The sequence below is a fragment of the Haemaphysalis longicornis genome, unplaced genomic scaffold (genome assembly GCF_048455015.1).
Source record: "Haemaphysalis longicornis isolate Haplotype H1 unplaced genomic scaffold, Haemaphysalis longicornis Haplotype H1 scaffold_3, whole genome shotgun sequence".
Lineage (NCBI taxonomy): Eukaryota > Metazoa > Arthropoda > Arachnida > Ixodida > Ixodidae > Haemaphysalis > Haemaphysalis longicornis.
Window position 1 is genome coordinate 134,369,434 of NW_027526335.1, and position 12,402 is coordinate 134,381,835.

The following is a 12,402-nucleotide window of genomic DNA, read 5'->3' on the forward strand; positions in this document are numbered from 1 at the left end:
GGGAACCTTTCAAGTTGTGACTGGGGACTTGGTGAACGTTTCGCAGCCCACAGTGTCGAGAGTCGTCGCCCGGTTGTCGATGATGGTCGCCGCTACTTTGTACCCGGCCCTGTGTAAACTGCCTACTGCGACAGAAGTCCCTGGAGTGATGCGGCAGTTCTACGCGATCGCCGGGTTCCCCGGAGTGACAGGCTGCATCGACTGCACTCATGTGCCAATCCGGAGCCCAGGGGGAGACGACGCTGAAGTATTCCGTAACAGAAAAGGATACTTTTCTGTAAATGTTCAGGTGAGTCCAAAACCGCCCAGTGCAGTTCCCGCGTGAAAAGAGTCGCAAGCATATAGCCACCTGAACGGCAACTTGGCGGCGTGCCATTCACTTGTCAGTGCAGGCATTCACTCGCTGTGGGTAGAGATGGACGGGGGGGGGGGGTAGGTACCCGGTTATTTGCAGAATGGGACAAATTCCCTTTCAACATTAGATAAATGTTCCAGCTGACAACTTACGTCAGTCACGTGTGCTTACATACCACACCCAAAAAGAATTTCAACTCAGGGTCTATATCATTGCTTGCCCAATGTTTTGCTCATGGTGCCCACCTAACCCTGCATCAAAAGCACCATTCCACAATGACCCCTACCCCCTCCATAGCTAACTCAGGGAAAATGCCTGCACCTGCATATTGACTGCAAAGTAGCTCCAGATTTCTGGCTTTTTTTAATCAACGCTAAGCACACTGTGCTTGCGTTTCATACTTCCCACTTTTTATTTCTAAGCAATAACTGGGCCACAACTGCAGTTTTTTGATCTCGTGGCAAGCTGGCCTGGCTCAGCCCATGACAGCCGAATCTTCGACAGCAGCAATGCCTGTGCTCAATACGAGGACGGAAGTGTTCCCGGTGTACTCTTAGGTGACCAAGGGTACGCTTGCCGGGCGTACATGCTGACCCCGCTCATGGACCCCGGACGGCCAGGCAGCCCGCAGTACAAGTAAGCTCGTATTCTCAAGTGACACCGCAGAATGTGGCAGTAAGAGCCTAATACAGCAAAACCACCGTGTTAGTGTGTGGCTTCTTACGCTATTTCTATTTCTAGTTTGGAAAGTAGTGCAAAAACCCAAGTCATATTTTCGTGGTAAATAGACGAGCCCTACCACCATTTTGTACATAGTGTTCTTGCGACCCCGTCATGTGGTTTAACGAGATTCCTAAGTGTATACATTTCCATTATGTGTTACAGGTACAACAAGGCACAGATCAAAACCAGAAACTCCATTGAGAGGGCATTCGGGGTCTGGAAGAGAAGGTTTCCGTGCCTGAGGATGACGCTGCAAATCAAGACCGAAACTGTGCCAATTGAAGTGACAGCATGTGCCGCCTTTCACAACCTCAGCCGCCAAATGAATGAGCCGTGTCCAGATGAAGCCGACAACCACATCGAAAGCAGCCACGACCAGCCAGCACCAGCAGTGCAGAATGGGCAAGATGCCCGCCTTGATGGCTACAGAAGGAGGGCGCGGCTGATTGAAGAATACTTTTCCTGAAAATGCACAGATAAAGAAAGCGCACGTTTTTTTTTATGTACCAAAGATTTATGAGCAGATTTCTTTCAGTGTTCTTTTATTGCTTTTGTTGTTAGGCACTAGCTAGTTATTTTACTCAGCTTTTTTTGTTGCTCGCACGTTTTCAACATAAAGAGCGTGTATCGCACTCCTGCAATGTGCTTTGTTGCAACAATCCACCACCATTAATCTCATTCACAATATGCGCTGTTTCTCTTTCCACCTGTTAGAGAAAAAGAGTGAGAAGCAGGAAAGACAGGGCGTTTCTATTCCAGTTTCTTTTTCGCTAGCTGAATCTTCAGTTCAATTAAACATCGTTTCGCCTTGAGGTTTTATACCTCAAGGTCGTGCACTTGCTTCCTTTTTTCGGCCTTGTCACGGCTTTCAGCACGGAGAAGCCGCATCCGGAGCAAATGTTCCCGATTCTTCCGGCTGTCTTCTTTGGTGCGGGCGCGCAACTCGTCGCTCACACTCAGCTGCTGCTTTGCCTGGCTTGTGATGGGTGGGGACGCAGCGGCAACACTCCTTCTTGCTGGCCTGCTGGAGCGGGAAGGGGCCAGAAAAGCCGGTGATGTGTTTTCGACCTCGGCTGTGCATGCAGCTGGGAAGTCATCCATGTCTTCCTCTCCAGCCACAGCAGGAGGACTTGGAGGCTCAGATGTCCAGAAGCTGCAACCGGCGCCTGCAATAAGAATTATCCATGTCAGCTTTGCAGGGAAAACCACACGCCAAATACAGAACTGAAAAAATCCTGTTTGTTTCAACAGTGCGCAGATAGCTTTTGTTTTGTATGATTCGCTTATCGTGGTGCCACTTTGCAAGTGGCCAATTACACGTCACGGCGCTTCGGATAATCAGACAACTGACGAGACCAGTAAAGAGTGTATGGGCACCAGCTCAGTGAAATCCTAGAAGGCTAGGTGCCTAGGGCAGTGCTTGAGGTCACTCCGACATCATGCAACGAATTCGCAAAGTTCTAGATGATGGGGATAACTAGTACCGGGTCTGTTACGCCCGTTTCATTTCAGGTAGGGACAAAAGCTTCCACCTCACACCTCGTCACATGCTTGAAACATTACGTAGTGCTTGAAATGTATACTAATTAAGCTAGCCGGCAAACTTTACATGCGAGACGAACCTTACTGGGCGCCCAGCCTCAACCCAGGCTATGAGTATTTCGAGGTGAATTCGCATGCATGCACTGCCTCTTGTCTGTCGTCACCTTCGACGGTTCCCTAATGACTAAGCGTGTTCCGTGATAAACTTGATGTTGGGCTAGTTAGGTGCAGAATTTAACTACTTCAAATACAGTTCAGAGACGAAGACGTACGGAGAGACAAACTAGAGCGCTCTTGTTTGTCACTTGTCTTTGTGCTGCTTTTGTAGTCAAAGTGATCTTGCACTGCTTATAATTTCAGGCTACATTATTGCACATGAAATCGAGTTTTCTTTCATAAGTCCATGCTAAAATAAAGTTATTTTCAAGTAAACTGAAGAACTATATACGGTTATAAAACTGAGCTGTAAAATCATACCATCGTCAGAGACTGGAATCTGTTGTGATGGCTGCAGCAGTGCCATCACTCCCGATGTGTAGGTCTGGTAAGGTAGGGGGGAGCTGCAAACAGCGCTGCTCGCCCTGGGTGGCACTTCATCCTGGGAGGCAGCACTGCCATTCTGGTGTCTCATCCTGTCCCCATCAACAGGGTTGCAATTGCGCCCACCTGCTCCAGCTCATCTGTCACCTTCTTGCGTGGAGGGCTGCCTCCTCCTGGAAAAGCACACATGCATAAAATCAGCTGGATGATGCACTCCTACCTTAATTGCTTCACACACGACTTGGTGAGCTTACAAAACTCCGTGTCTACCACCAGATAAAAGACACCACTACACCCAGTTTAGGAAAATAACGCGTACTTTTGCGCCCCCCCTTAAAAAAAAAACTTCCCTGATATCTCATGCGAAAGCCGAGAGACTTCGAACACAAGTTGGAGGCGGTACCTTGACCTTACGAAGCCGCACGTTGTTTCTGCGTCACCGATGTTCAAGAAAGTGCGCAGTCGCACGAATATACATTCACGGCACGGTTCCACGATGTCATGCGTATACCGCTGTTCTTACCCGCTTCTACAACAACACGGGCTGTGCACATTCAATCGTAATCTACAGCGAAACAAATTAGTGGCACACGATTCAATGCTCATGTCGTCGGCCTGTCACACCCATATCGTTAACGGATAACGCCCGGCACCACGGCCGCCGACCGGGCAAACAACGTCATTCCGCGTTTCTTCTGCGCGACTGCAGCTGAACGAAGCGCACTAACATTGCACGCCATGAAACACTACAAAGCGCAGGAAAACGCAAGGAACACGAAGCTCACCTGTCTTGAACCTTTCCCTGGTGTCACAGGAAGTCCCTTTCCGGTACTTTTCTTTCAGATTTTCCCAACACTTCTTTAGTTGGTCCTGTGTCCTGGGGCGGACGCCGTGTTGACAGTTGAACTCTTGTGTGACCTGCCTCCACGTCAACTTTTTCCGATGTACTGACACGCTGTCCGTTTTTTTGTTTTCAATAACGTCCTTGTATTTCCTGGCCAGCTCCATCAGCAAGCCCTTCCCTTCAACAGTATTATTAACTTTCTTTTTTTCCATGCTGAACAAAAAAAATGCCACTATACTCTATGCTAGAAAATACTAATAAAACGAGCGGGAACTTACTAATAAAGCGCGACGCGGCAGCGCAACACAAACACAAAGAACGCCGTCAATATAACGACAAGAGACTCAGTTCCTCAAACTGAACAACTAGATTCCTATGTGAAGTTGTCTGAACTGCCCTTGAAGATTAAAGAAGTGTTAATCCACCCTTCCCGCTATTCGCATTTCCCCCCTCTGGACAACTGGCGGTCCCTTCCCAATAATGGACTTTACTACTGCTACTACTGCGATGGCCACTTCTCCAGTGTCTAGGGGGGGACGGGAAACTGAACACGATTATATAGCGTTACGGTGATGGTCAACCTCCATTGCCGTTACTGGGCTCCAAACATGGTAGCTTGCCGTGTCTAAGACGTCTTGGTTAGAGCGGCAGTGCCTCTATCGCGCAATGGCCGTTGCTTGACAGGGCTACTGGTGATGTGATGGATGCATGTTGCGGAGGTTCGGTGAGACACTGACGTTCTCCCGGACTTCCTGATGTGAAGTTGAATTTGGAACATGTTAAAAGGCGTTAGAAACCTGTAGGGGTACTACGATGGTTCTTCTGCGTATGCTAGCTGCTCGCCGTTTGTATTCTACCTACGTTGCCTTCAATGAGCTCGCCCAAGTTGTTATGAATGCCAATTTCTTGAAGCCGGGCCTATGGCGGCACAGAATCGAGTGCGTCCTACTGCCTTGGCGGCTAATCAAATAATTCTATTATTTTTAGCTATTTCTGCTCTTCTGAACTTCAAATACAGGGTGACGTACATAATTCTGCTGATGATAAAGATCTGCACGAGGTCGAGGAGGTTGTGTTCCTTGAAGCAATGTTGTTTATTTGAGATCATGGGGATTAATATATCTGAACAGGAGCATCATGCCAATGATTGAGTGGTTGTTGCGTTGGTGCCAAACTCATAATTCCGCAGATCACCAATGCGAATGCATTTGGTTTAGGGTATGGTGTTTATTTCGAGGAGCACCTGAACGCCTGGAGCAGATGATGGTCTGCTGCCTGGCCTTGTGGGATACTACAAAAGGATCGCTGATTTCTTCACAAACAGGCCAAACATCCAGCGTGCACGTATGTACATACAACATGAGCGGCTGCTCGCAGGTGTACCTTTAAGTCACCGCGACTACCACCTATTGCACACACCGATATTTCCTCAGCGAACAAGTATGGCGAATGTTGAGGATGCGGTAGAGCAGAGGGGGCAGCCCAAGCATGGCCACATCGAAAAGAAATGGGGAGAGCACGCACTGTTGTGGTGTCGCCCAGCTGCCCAGTTTTATGGAGTCTTATTTGATTTCCTGGATGTTTCGTTGAGTGGTACTCTCCGAAAGGCAATCTGCAATGTAGGTCTTAGCCCCAACGTTTAGGTCATATGATTAATATGTGTGGCCGATAAATTACGCCCCATAACACCCTATAAAGATACAGCCAAATGATGATCGGTTCATTGAGAAGGAGTGCTTCAGGGTAGTCAGTTACCTGTGTTGCAGCTGTATTATCACACGCTTAATACATAAGCGTGCTGAATCCCGCTATGGTGGGAGGAAAAACTTTCGTTCTTCTATGTGCTGGTGCAGTCGTCTGTGTACTACATGCGCAAGTAGCTTGCCAAAGCATGACTTTAGGGAGATGGGGGTTAGATTTTCCTATTTGTGTCTTTGAGCATCTTCTTGACGAGTATGACACAGACATATTTCCATGCAGGAAGGTCCTTACCTCAATTCTGTACTTTGTTGATATCGGTGAGCGCGGGTAAGGATGAGTCATCGAAGTTTGGGATGAGCTCCTTAGGGATATCATCGGGTCCGTGCTCAGATCCTCTCTTGAACATACACCTAAGCGTTACTGATATGGCTGTCCAGCGATACGGAACATCCAACCTCCACGATCCTACAGGGGGTCTTGGATGTCCATCTGAACTTTGGTGTATATGCCGGTGTAATGTTTCCAGCAGTGATTGCCTTTTTGGTAGTGCATCCAGGTTGGCATATTGTTGCGCTGAACGATGTGTTTTTCTACCAAATTTAGCAATGTGCAGATTGGGTGTCCGGTGCCCGGGGTGCTTATTTGTCCCTCCATTGGATCACACACGGCATTACAATGCTGATTGCTTAAATAGGCGGCATGCTTTCCTATATTCTTGTTTAGTCAATAAACCCATTTCCGGAGGGGAAGGCTGTCCCAGTTGCTTTGAAGGTGCTCCTGTATGCTTTCGTTGGAGTCCCCCACATAAAAATAACAATTGCTAATACAGAAATATACAAATAAAAATTGCTAATAACTTGTATTTACTCCAAGAAATTATTACCTATAAAGCATCGCATGAACTCTCATTCTTTTTGTTCTGTTCAGTACTGTGTACTGCTTCGGGTGTCACAGTATCTTTCGACTCACCGATATAGTGTTTGCTTTTCTATTGTATCTTTATGTAATGGGCCAATGAAATGCTGTCAGCTATTGGCCGAATACTCTATGTTATGCATATAGGTCAAATTGAGGGTGAATAGAAAGCAAGAATTTCCCATTGCTGTGAGACTTGATCTTTTTGAGTAGCCTATATGCATTACTTATCAACTGAAGCTGTTTTGGTAAAAAAGAGCTCTAATTCTGTATATTTACCCATATTTAACTCATACATTTCAGTTATATTCAGCTATCTTCAGCTATACGTATAACTATAGGAAAGTTTTATTTAGGTATTATCCATCGAAAGATGAGGGGAGGTTCAGTCACATTATTGGCTTTGATCAGTCGAAGTGCCAACATTCCACTAAGATCAACTCAGCCATTGTGGCTGAGTGACCAGTGCACGGCTAAAACGTAAGTGCTCACAAGCGCGGTGTAGAAAATGACCCTGTTGTGTGTAATGTTACGCTAATTAAAACAATGAAGCATACAAACGGAACTAGAGTTCCTGCTGTCTTTGTTGGTCTTCCTTTCAATGTTATAACGAAGCTTGTCTTGAGACTCGGAAAGGTCGGCGCTGGAAGGGTTCCTTTTTCGCAGCAAACCTCGGAAACTTTATCAAAGGATGATACTTGCACATTAATATTGCTCACAGAGAGAGTGGAAGAGAGAGCGAGAATGTAGAATAATGGGGCTTTCGAGGTTTTTCAAGCTTCGAGCATAACATGCCCCACCAGGCGCAAAATGAGATCAGTGAGATGGAGAGAGAAAGAGCGAGAAAACGTTCATGGTCATATTTGCTGAGCTTAACCCCACGATACGGAGGTTCGGTGTTGGCGCATTGACAGAAGATGGCAAGGAGCACGTGGTCCTTGGTAGCGCCTCCAGCCATCTGGACGAATGCAATTTGTACTTCCGGAATTGAGCTGAGGAGCGCAGCCTCCCACTGCTCAGAATTTATGATTTGAAATCCGGGTTGTGTGGGCTGGGGTGTGAAACGGCACGCTGAACCCATACGTGGGCTGATAGTCAACATAGCCTGTGATAGCCTGTGTCATAGCATCTTTCTGGGTACTGTCCATGCCATAGATTGGTTGTTGTAAGGTGTACGTCTGCAGCCTACGGCACGTTACTTATGTCTTCTCGGTCAGCTTCCGGATGTATCATACGAATCAGCCTGTATTGCTGTTTTTTTTCGTGGTTAGTTACCTGTGTTGGAAATGTGTATCACACCCTTAGTACATAGGTCTGCCTTAATCCAGGTAAGGTGGGAGGAACTTGCTGTGGGACTTGATTATTTTGTGTAGCCTGCATTCATTGCTTATGAACTGCAGCTGTTTTGGTCAGAAAAAAGAGCTATATTTCAGTATATTTACCGTATTTAACTCATATATTACAGTTATATTCAGCTATACTTATAACTATATTAAAGTTTTATTTAGGTATTATACATCGAAAGAGGAGGGAAGGGTCAGAAAAATAATTGGCTTTGATTGAAGTGCCAACACTCCCCTAAGATCAACTCAGCCAATGTGGCTGAGTGACAAGTGCACGGCTAAAACGTAAGGGTAGTAGAGAGGTGGCAGCCCAAGCACGGCCAGATCAAAAAGGAATGGGGAAAGCACGCTCCCAGTTTTATAGAGTGTTATTTGAGATCGTGGATTTTTAGTTGAGTGGTACGTCCCGAAAGGCAGTCCGTAAAGTGGGTATATGTCTTGGCCCCAGCCTTTATGTCGGAAGATTATTATGTATCGCCGCATTGCTTGCTGCCCGTCACACCTTATTACGATCCAGCTCCATGATGATCGGTGCATTGAGAAGGGATGCTTCAGGGTTGTTAGTGACCTGTGTTGCAGTTGCAGTATCACACCCTTAGTACATAAGCCTGCCTTAATCCGGCTAAGGGGGGAGGAAATTGCTGTGGGACTTGATTATTTTGAGTAGCCTGCATTTATTACTTATCAACTGCTGCGGTTTTGGTCAGAAAGAAGAGCTATATTTCAGTATATTTTACCATATTTAACTCATATATTACAGGTATATTCAGCTATATTCAGCTGTACTTATAGCTATATTTAAGTTTCATTAGGTATTATGCATCGAAAGAAGAGAGGAGGGTCAGTAAAATAATTGGCTTTGATCGAAGTGCCAACATTTCCCTAAGGTCAACTCAGCCATTGTTGCTGAGTGACCAGTGCATGGCTAAAACGTAAAGGTAGTGCAGAGGTGGCAGCCCAAGCACGGCCAGATCAAAAAGAAATGGGGAAAGCCAGCTGCCCAATTTTATAGAGTGTTATTTGAGATCGTGGATTTTTAGTTGAGTGGTACGTTCCGAAAGACGGTCTGTAAAGTGGGTACATGTCTTGGCCCCAGCCTATAGGTGGGAAGAATATTATGTATGGCCGTGTTGCTTAAAGCCCATAACACCTTAATAAGATCCAGCTCCGTGATGAAAGGTGCATTGAGAAGGGATGCTTCAGGGTTGTTAGTTACCTGTGTAGAAGCTGCAGTATCACACCCTTAGTACATAGGCCTGCCTTAATCCGGCTAAGGGGAGAGGAAATTGCTGTGGGACTTGTTTATTTTGTATAGCCGGCATTCATTACTTATCAACTGCCGCTGTTTTGGTCAGAAAAAAAGAGCTTTATTTCAGTATATTTAACCACAATTACCTCCTATATTGCGGTAATATTCAGCTATATTCAGCTGTACTTTTAACTATATGAAAGTTTGATTTAGGTATTATACATCGAAAGAGGAGGGGAGGGTCAGTCAAATAATTGGCTTTGATCGAAGTGCCAACACTTCCCTAAGGTCACTTCAGCATTGTGGCTGAGTGACCAGTGCATGGCTCAAACGTAAGGGTAGCGCAGAGGTGGCAGCCCAAGCACGGCCAGATCAAACAGGAATGGGGAAAGCCAGCTGCCCAGTTTTATAGTGTTATTTCAGATCGTGGATTTTTAGTTGAGTGGTACGTTCCGAAAGGCGGTCTGTAAAGTGGGTACATGTCTTGGCCCCAGCCTTTAGTTCGGAAGAATATTATGTATGGCCGCATCGCTTGCAGTCCATAATACCTTATTAAGATCCAGCTCCGTGATGACAGGTGCATTGAGAAGGGATGCTTCAGGGTTGTTAGTTACCGGTGTTGAATCTGCAGTATCCCACTCTTAGTACATAAGGCTTCTTTAATCCGGCTAAGGGGAAAGGAAATTGCTGTGGGACTTGTTTATTTTCTGTAGCCTGCATTATTTACTTATCAACTGCAGCTGTTTTGGTCAGAAAAAAGCTATATTTCAGTTATTTTACCATATTTAACTCTAATATTGCAATTATATTCAGATATTTTCAGCTCTACTTACAACTACATGAAAGATTTTTTAGGTATTATACATCGAAAGAGGAGGGGTGGGTCAGTAAAATAATTGGTTTGTTTGAAGTGCCAACATTCCCCTAAGGTCACTTCAGCCATTGTGGCTGAGTGACCAGTGCACGGTTAAAACGTAAGGGTAGTGCAGAGGTGGCAGCTCAAGCACGGCCAGATCGAAAAGGAATGGGGAAAGCCAGCTTGCCAGTTTTATAGAGTGTTATTTGAGATCGTGGATTTTTTGTTGAGTGGTACGTTCCGAAAACCGGCCCGTAAAGTGGGTACATGACTTAGCCCCAGCCTTTAGGTAGGAAGAATATTATGTATGGCCGCATTGCTTGCAGCCCATAACACCCTATAAAGATCCAGCTCTGTGATGATCGGTGCATTGAGAAGGGATGATTCAGGATTGTTAGTTACCTGTGTTGAAGCTGCAGTATCCCATCATTAGTACATAAGCCTGCCTTAATCCGGCTAAGGGGAGAAACATTGCTGTGGGACTTGTTTATTTTGTCTAGCCTGCATTCATTACTTATCAACTGCAGCTGTTTTGGCCAGAAAAAGGGCTATATTTTAGTATATTTAACCATAATTAACTCATATATTTCGTTATTATTCAGCTATATTCGGCTGTACTTATAACTATATGAAAGTTCATATAGGTAATATACATCGAAAGAGGAGCGGAGGGTCATTAAAATAATTGGCTTTGATCAAAGTTCCAACATTCCCATAAGGTCACTTCAGCCATTGTGGCTGATTGACCAGTGCACGGCTAAAACGTAAGGGTAGTGCGGATGTGGCAGCTCAAGCACGGCCAGATCAAAAAGGAATGAATGGGGAAAGCGAGCTTCCCTGTTTTATAGAGTGTTATTTGAGATCGTGGATTTTTAATTGAGTGGTACGTTCCAAAAGGTGGTCCGTAAAGTGGGTACATATCTTGGCCCCAACATTAAGGTGGGAAGAATATTATGTATTTCCGAATTGCTTGCAGCGCATAACACCTTATTAAGATGCAGCTCCGTGATGATCAGTGCATGGAGAAGGGATGCTTCAGGGTTGTTAGTTACTTGTATTGAAGCTGCAGTATCCCAACCTTAGTACATCAGCCTGCCTTAGTCCGGCTAAGGGGAGAAAAATTGCTGTGGGACTTGTTTATTTTGTATAGCCTGCATTCATTACTTACCAACTGCAGCTGTTTTGGTCAGAAAAAGAGGTATATTTCAGTATATTTAACCATAATTAACTCATATATTTCGGTAATATTCAGCTATACTCGGCTCTACTTATAACTATATGAAAATTTTATTTAGGTATTATACATCGAAAGAGGAGGGGAGGGTCAGTAAAATAATTGGCTTTGACCGAAGTGCCAACACTCCCCTAAGGTCACTTCAGCCATTGTGGCTGAGTGACAAGGGCACGGCTAAAACGTAAGGGTAGTGCAGAGGTGGCAGCCCAAGCACAGCCAGATCAAAAAGGAATGGGGAAAGCCAGCTGCCCAGATTTATAGAGTGTATTTGAGATCGTGGATTTTTAGTTGAATGGTACGTTCGGAAAGGTGGTCCGTAAAGTGGGTACATATCTTGGCCCCAGCCTTTAGGTGGGAAGAATATTATGTATGGCCGAATTGCTTGCAGCGCATAACACCTTATTAAGATGCAGCTCCGTGATGATCAGTGCATTGAGAAGGGATGCTTCAGGTTTGTTAGTTACTTGTGTTGAAACTGCAGTATCCCAACCTTAGTACATCAGCCTGCCTTAATCCGTATAAGGGGAGAAAAATTGCTTTGGGACTTGTTTATTTTGTGTAGCCTGCATTCATTACTTACCAACTGCAGCGGTTTTGGTCAGAAAAAGAGGTATATTTCAGTATTTTTAACCATAATAACTCATATATTTCGGTAATATTCAGCTATATTCGGCTGTACTTATAACTATATGAAATATTTATTTAGGTATTATACATCGAAAGAGGAGGGGAGGGTCAGTAAAATAATTGGCTTTGATTGAAGTGCCAACATACCCCTAAGGTCACTTCAGCCATTGTGGCGAGTTTCCAGTGCACGGCTAAAACGTAAGGGTAGTGCAGAGGTGGCAGCTCAAGCACGGCCAGATCAAAAAGAAATGGGGAAAGCCAGCTTGCCAGTTTTATAGAGTGTATTTGGGATCGTGGATTTTTAGTTGAGCGGCACGTTCCGAAAGGCGGTCCGTAAAGTGAGTATATGTCTTGGCCCCAGCCTTTAGGTGGGAAGAATATTATGTATGGCCGCATTGGTTGCGACCCATACCATCTTATTAGGATCCAACTCCGTGATGATAGGTGCATTGAGAAGGGATGCTTCAGGGTTG

At 45.3% G+C, this 12,402-nt stretch overlaps 2 protein-coding genes across 2 annotated transcripts; one reads left to right on the forward strand and one right to left on the reverse strand.

Annotated features, from left to right (window-relative positions):
- Positions 1-637: 637 nt before the first annotated feature.
- LOC144173435 (uncharacterized) lies at positions 638-1,546 on the forward strand. Its single transcript, XM_077701862.1, has 2 exons — positions 638-991; positions 1,241-1,546. The coding sequence occupies exons 1-2, from the start codon at positions 942-944 to the stop codon at positions 1,542-1,544; spliced, it is 354 nt and encodes a 117-aa protein (XP_077557988.1). The 5' UTR covers positions 638-941; the 3' UTR covers positions 1,545-1,546.
- Positions 1,547-1,894: 348 nt separating this feature from the next.
- Positions 1,895-3,265, reverse strand: LOC144175437 (uncharacterized). Its single transcript, XM_077704510.1, has 2 exons — positions 3,098-3,265; positions 1,895-2,244 (listed from the first exon to the last, which is right to left on the reverse strand). Exons 1-2 carry the CDS (start codon positions 3,249-3,251, stop codon positions 1,895-1,897), a joined length of 504 nt encoding a protein of 167 aa, XP_077560636.1. The 5' UTR covers positions 3,252-3,265.
- Between the last annotated feature and the right edge of the window lie 9,137 nt (positions 3,266-12,402).

Coding starts and splice junctions, on each gene's coding strand:
- LOC144173435 (XM_077701862.1), top strand. CDS start 942: ATGCTGACCCCGCTCATGGACCCCGGACGGCCAGGCAGCCCGCAGTAC. Junction 992..1,240: donor CCAGGCAGCCCGCAGTACAA/GTAAGCTCGTAT, acceptor TATGTGTTACAG/GTACAACAAGGCACAGATCA.
- LOC144175437 (XM_077704510.1), bottom strand. CDS start 3,251: ATGAGACACCAGAATGGCAGTGCTGCCTCCCAGGATGAAGTGCCACCC. Junction 2,245..3,097: donor GATTCCAGTCTCTGACGATG/GTATGATTTTAC, acceptor TTCTTATTGCAG/GCGCCGGTTGCAGCTTCTGG.